Source organism: Lissotriton helveticus, chromosome 7, assembly GCF_964261635.1.
Source record: "Lissotriton helveticus chromosome 7, aLisHel1.1, whole genome shotgun sequence".
Classification (NCBI taxonomy): domain Eukaryota; kingdom Metazoa; phylum Chordata; class Amphibia; order Caudata; family Salamandridae; genus Lissotriton; species Lissotriton helveticus.
This window is the reverse complement of record NC_136068.1, coordinates 86,906,669-86,926,392: the sequence shown is the minus strand read 5'-3', so window position 1 is coordinate 86,926,392 and position 19,724 is coordinate 86,906,669. Positions and strand designations below refer to the sequence as shown.

The 19,724-nt window shown below is 43.3% G+C and overlaps 1 protein-coding gene across 1 annotated transcript in view; it reads right to left on the bottom strand.

Annotated features, from left to right (window-relative positions):
- Positions 1-19,724, bottom strand: part of CDH26 (cadherin 26) — a 317,238-nt gene that overhangs the window by 21,027 nt on the left and 276,487 nt on the right. The window contains exons 16-17 of the mRNA XM_078651581.1: positions 12,313-12,372; positions 10,529-10,612 (exon numbers count right to left, since the gene is read on the bottom strand). Of these exons, the coding sequence (XP_078507707.1) occupies positions 10,529-10,612; positions 12,313-12,372 (144 nt within the window). The remainder of the gene's footprint in view (positions 1-10,528; positions 10,613-12,312; positions 12,373-19,724) is intronic.

Sequence of the window (19,724 nt, the reverse complement as noted above, 5' to 3'; positions counted from 1 at the left end):
AGAAAGTACGTTTCCATGTTGTTATATTTCCGCCTGCTTGCATTAGCAACATGTCCTGTAGGCCTCAAACGTATATACAGCCACATCAGCTAATGTAGACCATTGTGATTGCATTTGGGCGTAAATGTAATAGTTAACTGTCTGGCTTTAGATACAGGGGGCTTGTCAAGTGCACAACGGGTGATTTTGAATGTGAACTTTTGTAACGATGTACTGTACGTTTCCGAGCACAAAATGTTTCTTCACCACTTGCAGAGACATGAGGGTCTAGACATGACCTGTTACGCAGACAAATTATAATGAAATGTTCTGGTCTTTGTCTATAAATGCTTGTGTTTTACTCCTGCTGTTCGAGCACTCAGCACCCATCTGAGGCTCCTGTGCATGTTAAATAAATTCTCGTTATTTTACTCAGGTGGTTGTGACGGAGTTATGATTTTGGGTTCTAGAGATCTTTTCAGTTTCCACAATAGCTTTTGTGCTGGCCCTGTTGGATGGTCTTAGAGCATGTACAAGGGTTAATGGGGTACATTCCTCCCTCTTTCCTATTGAATACAGAACATGTCATGGTTGCTCCGTCTCTCCGCTTTTCCTTGCTGGTGGAACAGCTGGAGAAGTGGATTAGGAGAGATGTGAATACATGGGGGTTCCTATGGACAGATGATCAAGAAGATAAGAGTAGGGAATGGTGCTGATGACATGCTTTTGTATCTTCAGCTTCACCTGACTTCTCTGCCATGCCTGACACAAATGTTGGCGATCTATAGCGACACATCTGGCTTAATGATTAACTAGGGGAAAACAATGTATGTACATCTGGCCAGCAAGCCAGCCACACCAACACTGAGGGCCCGGATCTAGATAGCAAAAGGTCAGTTCTTATATCTGGACATACATATAACTTGTGACCAACAAGCAGCTTGGAACACAAATATTGCTCTCACACCAACTAGGAGTTGGGTCTCCACTACCGCTTAATCTTCTGGGAAGGGAGACAGTTTATGAAATTGTCTTCCAATATTCCTCTATGTACTACAAAATTACCCTTATGTATTCCCTCCAACTTTCTTTCAAGTCCTGGTTTCAAAGTTATTCTGAGCGGGTAAACTTTGCATTGTGACGTATGTTAAATTGGACAGCCAGGTGGACAAGGACCTCCAACTCTACTACTGGTTGGCATAGACAATGCTAAGTGGATACTGGCCTTTGGTGACAGGCATGATTCCCCTTGAAGGCTAGAGTTGGTTTCCCTTGAGAAACAAGCGACTCTAAACCTTCTATATTGGGGGCGATCTCTGGCCTCGCTCCCAGAGGTCACAAAACTACCCTTTCTTGTGCTGATAGGCAGATCCATTCCATATTAAAAGATTTGACAAAAGCATAGCACAGACCCTCTATCGACAGGCATGAGATTAAAACAGGGGACACAACTGGAGGGCTTCCGTGTATGTGACTTGATCAGGATTTCGAGATTGGGAGATGTCTGGGAACATGATCACATTGAGGCATTCAACCATTTAGTTGAAGAATTCAACTTACATACATTTCAGTTTTCTAAAGTATCTTCGGCTCTGTCACACATTAGACAGATATAAGAAAGGTTTAAAGGATGTAACATAGCCTTATAGTCTGCCGTAGCAGGCTATACCGGCTATTAAAGGCCCGCGCCTGTGTTAAAGGCCCGAGCCGAAGGCGAGGGACTTTAACAACAGAGCGGGACTTTAATAGCCGGTATAGGCCTGCTACGAAGGGCTATAAGGCTATTAGAACATTCTGCCACTAGAGAGAAGAATGTTCTAACAAATAAAACAAAGGCTTCTCGAAGCTCGAGGGGATTTAAATCCCCTCGAGCTCCGAGAGGCTTTTGTAAAACATTGCTCCGGCCCCTAGAAGCATTGAGCACTACATTGTCTTCAATGGAGCTCCCACCATTCCAATGTTCTAATGGAACTTAATATACTTCAGACCAAACTAATGTTAGCCCCACTGGGACGTTAGGGGATATCAAGGCTCTATAGATAATTCCTCCTTAACATCCCTCATCCATTCCAGGGCCTCAAGACTGCCTGGGAAAAAGATGTGGGTAAGATCAGCAACGAGGAGTGGTGGGAGGCTAAGATGGCCGCCCTGACACTCACCATTGCACCTAACCTCAAAATGATTCAGTTAAATTATTTGCATTGCGTATATTAGAGCCATGATAAGCTTTGAAAAATGGAGAGATCCCCAAACACTGATTGTACGTACTGTGGCAACCCAGGGGGTGCCGTCTTTCATATCATTTGGACATGTCCTGTCATTTTTCCTACTGCCAAAAGTACATGGCATCCTGCAAATCTGAATCCAACTCCTAATATCCTACTCTGGGGGTTATGGAGAGTTGAGAGTATTCTCTATTTGAGAGTTTACTGACATGCATAGGCTACTTTGTGAACAAAGGTGACATTGCTAAATACTGAGATCTCCCTAGCCCCCACCACTGACGGTATAGGCCAGGGGTATGGACCACTGCAGTAATGCTGAGAAGTAAATTTACAAGTGCAAGTAAATTCCAGAAAATATGGGGCCACTGGTCTTCCAGAATTTTAGCCACCGGTAACTGATGTGTTTGTGCTGCTCTTGTGCAGATTACGTCAATTTCAATGAGGGTGCATTAATATGTATCTATGGAGTATCGCTCCTTTGCTGTACCTGGTGTGTGGTTGTTCAGGTTATGACTTGTTTTTGTATTAAAATTAAAACAAGAAACATGTGTAAATAAAAAAAATGGTTGAGTTGCTGCCAGATTATTGCAACTCTGCCTTTACCTTGTTACTGTATGCCTTTTTCTGCCTTTCAGGGATCAGATTGGAACACGTTCAAGACCATAAATCCCTGTATCCATTAGTAGCTTTGATCTGTATGTACATCTATTAAACAACAGACCTTTTCATGCAGCACCAGCCAGCAGAGCAAGAGAAAACAATAGTTCGGTTGTTACAGAATATTTCAGATACAACTATATGCCTCTGCGTGTTTAGAATATGTACTTCATGTATCTGCTAACCTTTAAAGTGACAGAGTTAAAACAAACAAGAGTGGTGCTGGATACAAAGTTTGTGACATATTCATCAGTCACATGAAAGGCTAGCAGAAGGTCATAACTTTGTGGTCAGCTTTGCTGGAAAAGATAGTGGCCTTCTAATGCCTTCAGAAAGAGTAGAATGAGATAGATATCATTTGAATGAATTCCTACAAATATTTGGAGGCTGGTCATGCCGCAGGGGCTAGATTGGCTAGCCCAGGCAGTGCACGGAGGGGGAAAACATCCTTTACGGCGCAATTTTTACCATGCACTGCCTTTACAATGCAGGTTTTTCAACGCAAGTCATTACAACGAATTGCGCTGGGGGGGGGGCGCTCTAGGATAGGTAATAGTTTAATTTACTATCCAACACCTTCCCTACTATCCACGGGTACTGGAGTTGGAATAGTAAATTAAACTATTCACTATCCAGCACCCCCCAACGCAAGTCGTTGTAACGACTTGCATTGAAATACCTGCGTTGTAAAGGCATGCGTAGTTAAAGCACGTGTTGTAACAACGTACATCCCACGGAGGGTGGAACGAGAGAACACCAAAGCATCATTGCTCTGAGGGATGAGTTTTTGTAGTGTACCCGCTGAGAGGCCTGAAACAGTGGACTGCTGCTGGAGAGCACCGTCTACCAGCTATCCATTGCAGCCAGTGGTGTAACACAACTTGAGGGGGTCCCCCTGCAAAGTACATTGTGCACCCTCCCCCTCCACCCCCTCCCCCCCCCCCATGCTCTGGACCCAGTCAGGATTTCTCAGGCAAGGCAAACCTGCCACTGGTGCACAGTGCTGGTGGGGGCCCCCTGGAGCTCGAGCCCACCCTGCACCACGGGGGCAATTGTTACACCACTGATTGCAGCTCCTCGCAGCAACAGGAAATCTTTCCAACACACCTTCCCCTCTTCTTCCAACGCTTTTAAAAACATTCAAGAAGTTGCACATCTACTTATAAAGCTGTTTTTCAGTTTTGCACCCTGCCAACAAAACTGCCTGAGGTATAGAATGTTTTGTGGAAATCCACGCAGGGGAAAAATGTTAGGGGGAGGCAAACAATATGTCCTACTTAAGCTTTCTGAGAAAATAGTTCTCAATGTTTTAACAAAACCTTTTGAAATTATTTCCCCCAGGCTTGGCATGAAAGTACATTTTCAATCAAAAGGGTTAATTTTTAATTTGGCGTAAATCCGTTTAGTAGTTTTGAGACATTAGCATTTGAAACGTTTTGGCCAGGTCTCAAAGAGTTTATATTTAGAAAAACCTTAGTTGTTAAAAGTATGAGCAGGAAGCTTGCAAGTTTTGCCAATTACATTTGAATTTTCATGAACTATGATTGTCCTTGAATTATTTTACCCTCCAGGTTGCCATAGTGAGTTTTAAAAAAGTGCAAGTTTGACATGATCAAACTAAAATTCACAAAGAAGGGGGGTGAGCGGTGCTATTCAACAAAAAAAGTGGCTAGACAAGGGCCCAGGTAAATGGAAAAACTGAACAGTGAAATGTGTGAAAAATCATTTAGTGGATGTTAATCTCACAATAATCTCACAAATTCTCAAACATTTGAGAGCACACAGCTGACGTTTTGGAAATAATAGTGGACGGCATTTTTCAGAGCCTGCAAGTTTCGATGATTTAGCAGCTTAGAAATGCCCAAAAATATAAGGAACCATTTTAACCAAAACTGAAGGACAAAGAGAGTAAGGATGGATGAAGAGAGGTTTAGGACTATCATTGTGGGATGGAGAGGGGAAGGAAAAATAAAAAAGATAAAACACTTGCATAGAGTACCCGTTCTAAGTAAATAGAAATTGGGGAGCTCAAGAGTTAAAAAAAATTTGTGAAATGAAAAAAAAAAGAAAATATATATGAATAAATCATCAAGCCTGTGGCTCGCTGCAGGGCTTTTTGGCAAGCACATATGTTTGGGCACAGGACCAGTCCAAAGGCTGTTCTTTTAATCTCAGACACGCATGGCGAAAGAAAATGTCACCAGTGGGTGATGCACAAGGGGTGGTCCTGTGTCCAACTATTAGTGTGTCATTTAAAACAAAAACAAGAAATTGACTGAAAAAACACCTTTGAGACAATGTAAACGACTATGAAATTCACATAAAACTCCACAGTTACAGTGAAGTTATGTTTCCACATCCGAACCTAAAAATCCCCAAAATCCACCAATCCTGGTCCTCTACACAAACCATACCTCCGATCACCACAAGTCCCATTTCATTACTGGATGGTGGGTGAGAACTACAGCATTTCCTCTCTGAGCGCTAGTGGGGAAATTAGGGGGCCAATTTCCTCCAGTCTGATGTCCTAGTCCTTTATGTGGGGAACCCAGCTGAAGGGAGTATGTATCAGAGAAGAGAAACCTGCCTCCTCTAGTTTGGGCAAAATCAGGAAACTTTGCCTGACTGCTCAAAATACAAAATTTCCTGATTTGCCTCAGATTTCACACATCTGTAGAAATAGTATGGTGTTCTTTAACTCTTCACTATGTACACCATTATCATAAGCATATTTGGATTCTGCGGATATTCGTGGCCTGTGAGCCCCTCTGTAGCCTGTGCCAGGCACTGATAAAGGCACAACAAAATAATTATTTGAAATATGGATTTTAACCAAATATTGGAGCAGCAAGCAGCACCTGCTTTTGTCATTCCATGCAGTCATCTTTTTTTCACATTATGCAATCAATTTGAATTGATTAAGAGATTACCACAGAGTGCTACATTTCAAGCTTTATTTGTAGCGCTTAATTTGTAAAAAAAAAAATAATAATAAGTGCCAGGACCCTCATCATCTCAACTGAATACTTGTGATTTTATGGAAAGTCTGGCACTGATCCACCTTTGTGGACTAATGTTGGATCCTCTTGACGTAATCACAAATGGAGGTCGTGCGACTTGGTATCTCCCATCATGTGCATCTATTATGAGGGGAGCAGCAATTCTGTCAACTTTGAAGAGGTATATGCTTGTCACAGAAAACAGGCGTAATTCGAGAAATTGCCAGCTTATTGACCACATTGTGCCCATCGATCTTTCGTTGATCATACTAATCATAAATCACCTCTATTAATTAGCTGAGTCAACTCTTCCTATAAAAACAACACATAAACGTTTTAGTGGGAAATCCTTGACTACCCATAATGCTCTTGTACTGACTACAGTGGCTAAACACCTACTAACAAATATATTTCTGATGTTTGCCACAATTATAAATCTATACAGTATATTTGATGTGATAAGGTAAATCCTAGAATCTTAGGTGCTTAATTGGCCACGTGGTAGGCCATTCTCACTTTTAAGACTATCATCAGTCGCTTTAGGTTAGCCGTTGGGCTACAGCCATCTGGGCAATTCTGATCTTTCTTTTGGGATAGTGAGTTGCAGACATCAAGTTTAGTAAGAATGCTCCATATTGCCTTTGTTGTTTAACCCATTCCATGCTGAGTACGGCCCCCGGCCGTCCCACGTGACGGTGGGCATGTGTGGAAGATGGCCGGGGGCCGTCCGAACCCCGCCCACTGATTAAAATGCCTGCACCGCGGCGTAATTCGCGCCGCGGTCAACAAGTTAATCTCTTTGCCTCTGATGTTTCCAAACACGTGGAATCTAAGTATGTATGCACTTGCAAGTTGGAGTGTGTATGTGTAGTCCCACTGTTGTCTTCCACTGATGACACACTGCTACTTGACCTCTTTCCAGTTAATCTCCAGCATGCCTTCGGAGTTTGCTGCATTACTGCACAGCAAACCATCTCATTTTAATGCACAGTAAAACAATATGCAATCCCAAGAGGTATTGGTCTCTCAATAAAAAGCACATTGAAGAGGCCTTTGTGTGGATCTAAGAATCTGTATTGCTTCTATGTGGTGCTGACGTCTGACAAAAATGTTGAAGGTAATATGGTAAAACAACATATCCTGGAGTTGCCAAAAGAGCTCCAATGTGGGTGATCGGTGTGGGATAGTTGGAAGCAGAAGCTCTGGTTTGATAAAGTCTGCATAACATGAAGATTTCTGTCAATAAATTTCCTTGTGCCTTTGACAGTCACTTCTATATTGTTGTTGAATGACATGTTGGAAGAAGAATAAGGTTTGCCAACTATAATTGGTTGAATGATTTTCCTTTTGTGCGTCTACATGATAACATTTTATGCATGGTACGTGTTACATGCTTTTTCTTCATTACAACTGAATTAAAATATTTAATTGAGAAATAAAAGGAAAAGACAGGTATGCTGTCTGTGACATTCTGGAAATATTGGCTAAATGCTGATAGGGGTATTGTGGCAAAACACAACGTGCATGTCTAGATTATTGTGGAAAGTGTGCCAACCAATGCATTGAGTAAATGTTGAAACAATCCTGACAAGGACACGTTTGTTTTGTTAAATCTAACATAACCTTGAACACTCCCAACTTGGTTGTTTTAGGACCTACAACCATTACATGGGATTTGCTGAAACTGGTACACACATCTAAATTGAATTTTAATGTCACAAAATATTCTAGAAATGTTTGCAGACCTAGTGCCATTCCGGCCAGAAGGACAGTATCATCAGCATAAAGTTAATGCAGGAATCGGGCACCTTCCCACAAGAGGCATGTCCTATTCTCTTGTGGATACTGTGCTTTCCAGAAGGTTATATACAAGAATGCACCATAGTCGTACTCCTTGATTTAATTTAAAGGACTCTAAACAGTCTCCCCCTGGGTCGTACCTGACAGAGGCAGAAGAACCAATTGGAGAGCACCTAAAAAGTTAACAATACTAGACTCAACACGCACAGAGGCCACAATGCGTCACAGTTTATCTCTATTGACCCTGTCAAAGGCTGAGCTGAAGTCTATGAATGCTTGGTCACTGTGGGAGACAGCGTTTACAACGCAGTCATTACATCGAAGTTCCTTTACAAGGCAGTTGTTACAACGACCGCATTGTTAGACCGCAATGCCTTTAAAAGGCAAATCATTAGATCGACTTGCTCTAAGGGGCGCTCAAACCTAAGGAATAGTATAATTTACTATTCCAACACCTTCCCTACTGATGCGCAGGCTGGAGTTAGAATAGTAAATTATACTATTCCTAAATAAAGCGCACCCCCTACAGCAAGTCGATCTAATGACTTGCGTTGTAAAGGTATCGCGTTCTAACACCACAGTTGTGGTAACAACCGCATTGTAAAGGAACGCGATGTATTAGCATGCGATGTAACATGTTATATTCATCACTGTAGATTTATTGATGATCAAATAAAGATTTACCATGTTCCCATGAGGCACAGGGTCAGACTGATTTGCATATAGCCATGTCTGAACTGGGGTGGCAGAGTGGGCTAAAGGACGGTGATGGATTAAACCCAGATCTTTTGACTGGGTGTGAGTGTTTGATTGATTCAGATGCTCCGTCCATCACCACCCTCTTTTGTACCGCTTTTGGCCACCATAAGTGTGGCCGGGTATGCTCAGACGTGAGTCCCTTGCTCACTTTGCCACTGGATTCAAGCAAGCCGGGCTGAAGACGGCTGGAATGCCAGAAACCGGTCCTCAGAACTTTGTTTCCGGTCCAGGGAAGACATGGCTTGGCAGTTCGGGCTGGACTGTTCCCATGAGGCACAGGGTCAGACTGATTTGCATATAGCCATGTCTGAACTGGGGTGGCAGAGTGGGCTAAAGAACGGTGATGGATTAAACCCAGATCTTTTGACTGGGTGTGAGTGTTTGATTGATTCAGATGCTCCGTCCATCACCACCCCCTTTTGTGCCGCTTTTGGCCGCCATAAGTGTGGCAGGGTATGCTCAGACGTGAGTCCCTTGCTCACTTTGCCACTGGATTCAAGCAAGCCGGGCTGAAGACGGCTGGAATGCCAGAAACCGGTCCTTGGAAGCTTGTTTCCGGTCCAGGGAAGACATGGCTTGGCAGTTCGGGCTGGACTGTTCCCATGAGGCACAGGGTCAGACTGATTTGCATATAGCCATGTCTGAACTGGGGTGGCAGAGTGGGCTAAAGAACGGTGATGGATTAAACCCAGATCTTTTGACTGGGTGTGAGTGTTTGATTGATTCAGATGCTCCGTCCATCACCACCCCCTTTTGTACCGCTTTTGGTCACCATAAGTGTGGCAGGGTATGCTCAGACGTGAGTCCCTTGCTCACTTTGCCACTGGATTCAAGCAAGCCGGGCTGAAGACGGCTGGAATGCCAGAAACCGGTCCTCGGAAGCTTGTTTCCGGTCCAGGGAAGACATGGCTTGGCAGTTCGGGCTGGACTGTTCCCATGAGGCACAGGGTCAGACTGATTTGCATATAGCCATGTCTGAACTGGGGTGGCAGAGTGGGCTAAAGAACGGTGGTGGATTAAACCCAGATCTTTTGACTGGGTGTGAGTGTTTGATTGATTCAGATGCTCCGTCCATCACCACCCCCTTTTGTACCGCTTGTGGCCGCCATAAGTGTGGCAGGGTATGCTCAGACGTGAGTCCCTTGCTCACTTTGCCACTGGATTCAAGCAAGCCGGGCTGAAGACGGCTGGAATGCCAGAAACCGGTCCTTGGAAGCTTGTTTCCGGTCCAGGGAAGACATGGCTTGGCAGTTCGGGCTGGACTGTTCCCATGAGGCACAGGGTCAGACTGATTTGCATATAGCCATGTCTGAACTGGGGTGGCAGAGTGGGCTAAAGAACGGTGATGGATTAAACCCAGATCTTTTGACTGGGTGTGAGTGTTTGATTGATTCAGATGCTCCGTCCATCACCACCCCCTTTTGTACCGCAAATAAAGATTTAACCATTGATCAATTTTTCCTAGTCCCGGTTTAAAACCTTACTGAAGATCTGAGATTATCCAGTTCACTATCCCTATGTATGACGGTTGGCCCAATAATGTTAGTGCCTGAATCAATTAAAGTAATTGGCCTACATCAGCAATGGTCATTTTTGTTACCTTCCTTGACAACAAGTACATTTATGGACTGAGACCAAGAACTAGGGACACCATGCCTGGCTGCAGCCTTGATGGTGAATGTTAGTAGAGGAGCCCAATGTGCTACATCAGATTTATTCAAAGCGCTACATCAGATTTATATAAATACACCGGGACCCCATCAAGCCTGAGGCTTTCTTAATGGGGGTCACAGTAATCTGGTTTCTGACTTCTTCTAACATCACCTGAAGAACAGTTGCACCTGAGAGCGTAGAGCGGTTCAGTACACCTTTAACTGGGGAACAAGGCACTCCGGTATGCCACTGAGTCTATTTTGAAAACAATGTGCAGGCGTAAGTCGTTCATTTTTGGAATAGTGTACAGTTGAATGATCTAAGATATAAAACAGCAATAATAGCTAAGTAGCCAAACATTTGCCACCTTATAGGGCACAACCACTTTGGCTACATGTCTGAAGTTCCACATATTTGTACTTGAGCAATGGCCACAATGCCATCAGGAAAACTTACTTTAGTCACCATTTCTCCCACTTGCTCAACGAAAGCGTCCTTGGGTGCGTTTTGTTTCTGGAGTCTAGTCCCATATCTTCCATTCTACATGGGAAAAACATGCCATAGAACATGTGTAAGATAATGATGCAGCAGCAGAATATATAACATGTATGTACCAGAGATAATAACAGATGTTTTCAGAAACCCTACTCAAATGTGCGTGTAGGTAAAGTGCAATGGACACACATGTCTCCCCAGTAGAATCTGCTTAGTATCTAGGACTATGACTGGGTGTTATGTCTTCTCCATTGCATATCCTTGTATAAAAGTAAGCAAGAGTGGGTATAGGGTTGAGGAGGTGCCTGGCTTCCATCACACAGTGAGGATGATATATTGATGTGCTTCCTAGCACCTGCTCACACTATCTGCCCTGAGACTGCCTATGTGACATTTATTTCCCACAGTAGAAAGACAAAGGAAGAAAACAACACCTCCAATGAGAGCAGCACAGCTCAAACTGACATGCATGCTGCAAAATGCAGCACTCTCACAACCGAGCACTCACTTGCACATGATGCTCTGAATGCTTGTATGTATGCATGACACCATGTGCTTTTTCTTAGCAGAGTCAACAACTATCAGAGTGAGTGAGTGAGTGTCCGTATGTGACACGCGTTACTTGAGGGTGTAATCAAGACAATGATCTTGGCATGAAGCACCTTCCAAAGCATAATTTATAAGATGTTTATGGGGGATGTACGTTGTTACAACGCAGGTTGTAACAACGCATACCTTTACCACGCGGCCGCTACAACGCAAGTCGTTACCACGACTTGCATTGGAGGGCGCGGATTTAGGATTTTTATAATTTTATATTCCAACACCAGTCCCCGTAACAGTAGGGAAGGTGTTGGAATATAAATTTATAAAATTCCTTATCCCACAGCGCCCTCCAGCGCAAGTCGTGGTAACGACTTGCGTCGTAACGGGCGCGTGGTAAAGGTACCGCGTGGTAAAAACTTCGTGGTAAAGGTTGTTTCCCGTTTATGGGGTGACAGAGAGAGGAAGATGCACAGAATTGAGATAGGATGCCCCACTCCTTTGTCCATCCTTGAAAGCAAATCTAATAACCCTTTTACGAGACTGGAGTGCTCAGTGACCGTGAGGAGATGGGGATTTATGATACAAAGTGGACAGGAGGTTCATATTCGGTTTCTTTAGATATGTATGGGTCATGGGCAGAAGCCATGCAGACAGTAATACATTGCATCGTGTAGGGTACCAGTGAGTGATTCATAGGCTTGAGAGATAAGGTCTCTTTTCTTGAGGCCACGAGCCAGCATTACTTCAGCTTTTTGAGTCAAACGGAGGTACTGATTGAGGAAGACCCAAGAGAAGTGTTACTGGTGTTTGGCCCTATGTGGGGCATTCTTTATTTAATTCACGTAAACAAGTTTCTATTGGTCAAGGATTGCATTTACTAGTATTGTAAAGCCCGGATTCTTGAATTGATTTCGGATGTAAACATACTATCATGTGTTCTCTAATAGCAGACCTTACATGAATGGATTGCTATCTGGTGCTTTCATAAGACAAGGTGACACAGAAGCCTTATGGCGTCACCACTAGGTGGTGCCAACCAACAAGAAAAGGCTTGCAAATGTGCCTTTTGCTAAAAGGGCTTGGAGCAGTGCCATGTTGAAATTGTTTTTGTGCCGAATGCAAACAGTGTTAATCGTCCTACAGAGGTGCTCAAGTTTGGTCCATGTATTTCACATAAACCTGAGGAAAAAATAACTTACACTTATTTCATACAAGTTCTCCTTTTGTGGTTGTCTTGGTGATGGCATTCCTGTTGAACTCTGTAAAACACGTTTTAAGTTATTGGTTTTAAGAAACAGGAAAATACAGGTGATCTATTTGCAGTCTAAGAAACCCCAATCCAGCAATTAATTACATTGGTATCATCAGACAAAACATTCCCTTGTCACACTTCAAGGATTTGTAACAGCATCTCACAGGACCTAAGAAGGCTGGTACCTGCCCCATTCTCCTTCAAGGATGACTTAAAGGCCCAACTACCTCTTAAACATTCATATGAACATAAATAGCATATATTTACAGAAGGATGTCACTGCACACAGAAGAACCTACTCAACTTCTGCCCCACAATCCCTCCAAGTAAAAATCCTGCCCTTCACCGGCGTAGCTAGGGGGGGGCGAGGGGGGCGGTCCGCCCCAGGCGGCACTATGTTGAGGGCGGCAGCTGCGTGGCACTGGCCCGTTGCGGCGGCCTTTATAATTTATTTGGGTACAGTGTCCCAAATAAATTATAAAGGCCGCCGCATTACTTGTGTGAGACTTCGCAATGAACACTGCTCAGTGCTCTGCTTCTGAGACTGAGAGTCATTTTGTATTGCCCCATGATTAAGCTCGGTGGCGGCTGCGTAGAAGAGCGCTCGTGCAGTCCAATCACACCCACCCCGGAAATGATGACAGTAGCGCACGTGGGAGCAGCTGGAGCGCAGGCACCGGCGGCAACGGCTGTGAGCTGCATAGGCAAAGGGCAAACAGGCATAGCACCTCTCTTATCATGCACAGCGCTTCTTCCTGACTCCTCTGGATGATGCATTTGCATAAGGTATGAATACACAAATGATGTCTTGTTTTTTTGAAAATATTATTTTTCATGTACTTCCGACAAACACGATCCCTCTAATCACAATTCGGTTTAGGATTATTTCTCATGGCGAAAGGGAACATCTTTCTGTGCTGAATTAAGATCGGGCTGAAAAATAACTATCATGTTAAAGTGAATCTATTTCCCCCACAGTAAACACACTTCTCAACCGGGCACATTGGCAGACTGGCGACTTTCCCAAGAGAGTCAACGTGGGCCCCTTAGAGGCTGGTCTCAGCTCCTGTACACCGGTTCCATTCCACCAGGGTCACAAAAACGGAAAGTTACAAGAAAAAAAAAATCACTTCTGCCTGTCCTCCTTGTGAGTATTTTGTTTCTCTTTGTTGTTGCTGCTTTGGAATTTAAGGCAAGGGGGTCAGATGCGTTAGTAGAGCAGGAGGCTCTGTAGTTTGAGAAGGAGCAGTGTTTTGAAGGTAAGAATGACATTTTACAGTTAAGATGTTGTTTAAGATGATAACGTTTACTTTAAAGGTAGGAGAGCAGAGTGGGTCTGAAGAGGCAGTTTTTAAAACCGGAGTGTAGTGTGTGGGTTTTGGTGATATAATGTGAGGGTAGAAGGAGTAATTTAAAGGTTGGATAGTTTAATATATAGGATGGGTTAATATAAGGCAGAGGTAGTTGGAGTATGGAGTAGTTTGGGTGTTGAAGGGGTAATTATGTTTGTATGCATTTAGTGATCTAGCACGTTCTAAATGCAATACACTTGTGAGCAGATTTACAAAGATTCACACTATGCAGCTATGTGCAATAGTCTCCCTTGCACAACCAAAATTAGCATTGCATTGTATTTACTGCACATTGTGTCACAATGATGGCATCAGCCACACACATGCAAATAACTCTGTTATTTGTGACAATAAATATGATTTTTTATTTATGCAAATACAGAGAACCAATACTTTGTAGTTTGTATGAGTTTTGTGATTTGAGTAAACCCTCGAATACAATTCTTTCATGCAGACAGCCTCCTAAGGGTAAATTTGGCACTGTGTGTAATTTTAGCAAATATCACACCTAACATGCTTTGAAATATTTAGGGATTTCCCATTGTCTGTTGTTTGTACTGGGCTACACTAGTTTGTATGGCTTTAGTTTAGTTGATATGGCTTTACTTGGAGTTCTAGGCCTGTTGGTGTGGTTCCTACCCCATTACACCCACTTTGCAAGAAGTGGGTTTTGTGCTACGCAACTAGAGTTAGATTACTCAACATTATGTTGTTACATATATATTATAATTTACGGAGTAATAAAAAGTAAGATGAGAGAGGGTGAATTTCAATATTAGTAAATAAGACCATTTCTATAAATCCTTAGTATAGTCAAGAGGAAGGGGCATGGGGTATTGAGGCTGAAATTGTGACATCAAAGATTTGCTTAGGTAAAATGGGTCATGCTGAGTGTCCAGGGTAAGTTGATACTGGGTGACTGAGTATAGGAGTAGGAGGTGGGGACAGTTTGAAAGTTGGAAGTATTTAGAGGTCAGGAGGGATGTGACAAAATATAGGGTAGCTTTGGTGCTGTGGAGGGAGTTGGAATAGTTTACAACTGGAGGTAGTTTCAGTATTCGAAGGATAGTTTGAAGGTGGAGTTCGCGTGAAGGTAGGGGTAGTTTGTTTGAAGGGGTGACTTTGTTCTAGAAGGTAGTAAGTGGAGATACTCTGACTGTAGGCAGAGTTCTTTGACAATAGGAAGTAGTTTGAGTGGGGGGGTAGTCTAAAAGTATGGGGTAGCGATAAGATGGGGTAGTTTTAGTGTTGGAGAGGTTGTTTTCGTGCAGTTTGGGTGAAAGAGGTTAGGTTTAAAGGGGAGGGATCATTTGAGCATAGAAGTGCTAGACTGAAGATAGATGGGGACAGTGAGAGGGAAGACTGGGATATCTGATGGTTGGGATAGTTTAAGGGGCAGTATCGGGTAAAAGTGCATTAGCCTTGGCTGTGTATTAGTGCCCTTTAAAATGTGTTTTAGCCACACTGCAAAGCATATGCACTGCTGTACAGCATGGCTACAAAGCAATAGCTCTCATAAGCAAGACCCTTTGGCTTTGCCAGTGCTTGGTTTTTATTACAGCGTCAGCTCAGCAAAGTACGTCTGTGCTGAAATGGACATTTATAGCTGAAGAGTGAATGTGGCAAGCAACACCTGTATGTTCTTAGTAACACACACAAAAAGAGCGCAGGTGATATGAAGGTGCAGAGACCTTGGCATTACTCATGTGCTAACAAGAGATGTTTGTGTGGACAGGCACATACCGTGATATCAGGACTCACATTCAATTACTTTGCTTTCTAAACAATCACGAATATTGAAACAAGGCACCTTGGGTGCAATTCATTTTAATATTACATTGGGATACTGTTATTAGTATACATTGACACGGTTCCTTCTGCAGATTCCGTGGGTTGTCCCCTCCTAGTATACCCTTTCCCCCCCCACAAAAATATGAAAATATTTCTGGAGTTTTTCACATATTTTTTGTGGGCATGGGGCTGTCTCAAGTGACAGGATTCAGGGTCAAGGCTGTCTCTGCGACGAGCCACCGGTCAGATCCCTCTTCTGGCCTTGGTAGGTAAAAACGGAATTTTTCACATTCTACTGCATTCTCTGGCCTAACACTCCAGCTTATTGAAATGCTTTCGGAGCACTGACAGTCTTCAAAAACTCACACTACTTTACTGGTGTGATCGTAGGCGACACTGAGTTGGTGTTGAATGCTCTCTGGTTGGCGGGAGGGAGGAGTAGAATGGTTACACTGCTCTCTCCTGGGATGGGGGGGCGGTCAGGGTATGTAGTTCTTCTGCGGCTGGGGCAGTGGGTGGCTCCACTGCTCTCCTGGGAGGGGCATGTGGGATGTCTTCTACTGAGCTCTCATGGGGGGCTTGGGTAGAGTGAAAAGGCTTCCACTGCCGGGCTGGTACTGCCCCAACTGAAGAACTCAAGTTAGTCTAGTGATCGGGTGCACTGGACTCACCTGTAGTATCCTGAAGGTGCTGCCAGGGGAATCGTGGTCAAACCCAGTGTGGTGGGCCAGTCTGCAGACATTGCTGAGGTCTTGGACGGGGCAGATAGGGGGTGGGATAAGGGTCCTGAACAAGCTGTGATGTTATGAGTGAGATGTCACAAAAAGGGTAGGTAGAACTGATGTAAATTTTGGGTTTCCTTCTGCTTTTCCTTCAGCGGCGTAGCTAGGTGGGGGCGGTCCGCCCCAGGTGGCACTATTTTGGGGACGGGGCTGTCTAGCCCTGGACCGTGTCTTGTATGTGCATGTAACTTGCATGTTCGAGGTAACTATTAGCGGCGATACTACGTGTCTCTCTGACCTCTTTCAGGTCCTCGCCGTCCTTTTTCCCCCAGCACCCCCCAGGGAGGCGGCAATCTGAAGGATAGCCCCGGGCGCCACAAGCTCTAGCTATGCCCCTGCTGCCCTTACAGAAGCTTATCTCTCATCTACCGATTAACTCGGTGCATCCCTACACCGATCAACATCTCATGCTGAACACCGTATATTTCACAAAATGATCTGTTTACTATCGACTGATGTTGAGGTTTAGACGAATACACACGTTTTCTTCAAGTCGTTGTATCAAAATTGAAATAGAAAACGACAAAACTCATCTGGCTTGAATGCTGCAATATAATATGTGTACACAGGGTGGCAGCAAAGTGCAATGAGAGTGATGTAACAAAGCTGGAAATTCCGGCGCCCTTTCACTGCAGATATACTAGAAAATGAATGGCAATCTGCCCTCCGCGAGGTGCCTGTCCTGTACTGTACGAATCATTGTCGTGGCAACAGACAGCTAAAAACACTAAAAAAAGACAAATAAATAGCATACTCTTAACTCAGCAGGAGTCTTATGTAAAGTTTTAGTAAAGATAATAAATGCTGTACTTGCAAAGATTTTCAAACACTTTCTTGTTCTAATTGGCCAACCATACAGACAAGGTCAGAATCTTTTTTTATGGAAATACCTGTAGAGGTTAGACTCAGTGAGATTGGGGGGTGTGGATCTCAAATGTCCCTATTAAAAAAGCAGCGGTCTGCAGGGTGGAGAGAAATGAGATGACCAAGATTCGGGATGAACTGTAGGCCTGGGCGGTGAACTTCGCTCCGTTCGCGGAGTTTGCTGAGTCTTCTCACTCCACGCTCCACGGACCTCACGGAGTGCAGAAAACTCTGCACTGCATAGTGCAGCATAGTTTTTACCCCGCTTGCGAACCGTAAGCACACTGCCGCTTGGGTAGAATTTCTACTCGAGCGGCCGGAAGATCAGCGCGAACGGCAATTCACACTGTACTCTCCACTTGCGGAACTCCGTGGAGTTTTTTTGTCACTTTGCGCGAACTACGCCCCGCCTGATGAACTGTTCCCACGAACAATAGGGTTAGCACTGATCTGTTTTAGGTGGGCCCTGTCTAGAGTGGCACAGTGGGCAAAAAATGATGGGTTGGAATATGCCATCGATAGCCAGTGGTTAGACTGTTTGCAAGTATTCATCCCATCATCTCTTGGGTGTTTGATTGCCAGTAGTATGCCAGGAAACCAGAGACTGGTGCAGCTTTCTGAGTTTAGTAGTGCCATTGTTTGTGAGTTCTAAAAAGTAGTATATTCAACCAGTACATCTGTGGTTTAACATTTACTACTCTCTTTGGTTAAACCAATCACTATATTTAAGATCCTGATCCAAAGGAGGAACAAGTTATAACCTCTTAGTGTAATGAGAATGGTGGGAAAAATCGACACAGACATACCAGCCCCGACTCACAGCCCCCAATCCCATCTAACAAACCAAGAATGCTTTTGAGGGGTGTCACACCCCAAACAGCCACAAACACCCCAGCTGAAGCTATGCCCATTCCCATCCCACCTGGGCCTGGTAGTTCGTTTTGGGATTTCATGAGTACGGTCATGTACAACACAACCGCCTTGAGTCCCTGTCCTGGGATCACTTATTTTAAATGCATTTTCTCATCCTGAACTCTTCTTTGTATATGCTAGAAGAAGCCTTGATGGTAGAGTTTCCAAATCGGTGCATGTGGACAGGGCTCCGTGTTTCTAGTTCTCAGCTTTTAAAAACAATGTTATCAAGTGACTGAAAACCCCATGTACTAAGCCCGAGTTGCAAAGAGAGGAGAGCATGAAGGCAAATTAATAAGGCGCAAGAGCTGAGCCATGGGTGTGGCTTAGCTCTAAGAGTCCGTACAAGAGCCAAGTCATGTAAATGTTTGGCATATATATCGTGCAATAAAATATTAAAATGTGATAGAATCTCTTCAAAATTCATAAAAATTGATTTCTGTTATATGTGGAACATTTTAGATTATATCCCTGCATAGATAGAATTTTTTTTAAAGTGATAGTTTTTAGAAACATTTACCGCTCGCTCCTCAAACGTCAAAGCCGTTAGTGAACTAAAAGTCATGTCAGTATTCATGTAAACCCTAAACGTGGCCTAGATTTGTCTTATAGATGGGATAACATTTTAGTCTATAAAATCACCCATAAGAGGTGCTTGTACAGTGCACATCCTGAGCTCTAGTATTTAAAAGTCCCTCATGTGTGATCATAAAGGAAAGGAAGGCTCTATGAAATAAAATATTTGCCTAGTCTCACACAATTTGGACAAGAAAGGAGGACAGTATTCATTCCAGGTTATCTAGTTTCACATTTTGAAATTAAACCACAAGATGGGTTTGTCTCTCTCTAGCTCCTCCTTATATCAAAAGTCACTGTTTTGTATTTCACTCACGGCTCATAATGAGATAAACCGACACATAGATAACAGACCTGACTCGGGGCCCAAGACCAAACTAAAAAGCCAGGAATTATTTTATTTAAAAAAAACCCTGAAGATAAGCCACTGAATATAACCCGCAGAAAAAGAAATTATTCAACTAAATTTGCTCTCAAATCAAAAAGTAAAGATTGTAATTATCCATGTCACAGAACCATAGTGGTTCTGTGACATGGAAACTATCCAGAGAAGCTGTAAAATAAAATCATTTGCGATATCAGACCAGTAAGTTGACACATTTGGATATTTTCGAATGGTACTTTTTTCATCACATCACAAGATATCCAAGCAGCAACTTAAAACTGCATGCATGATATTTCTTTGCAATAGAGAATTGTACATGCTGTATTTGTTTCAAATCTATTCTTTAATATTGTTATTTAGTAAAATAATTTGTTTAACGTTTAATTGTGAGGAATGTTAATGCTTGTGTCTGTTTCCTTGGACATACTCTCTACCCCTCCCTTTCTTGGGTTTGGAAATAGCTTAAGACACAGTAAACATACATGTTTATTTTGTTTGAACATGAAATTGCATCAACAAAATACATAATGAATTGATTGAATGAGGTGTAGCATCAGGGAGAGGTGTGCACTGGGCATCATCTGCGGATCTGCTCTTATGGTCCTGATTACAACTTAGATGGAGCCAAATTAAAGCATGCTTTTGTACATTAATTTTTACCAGGTGTGAAAAAATCAAACATCATTTTTTCAGTAGG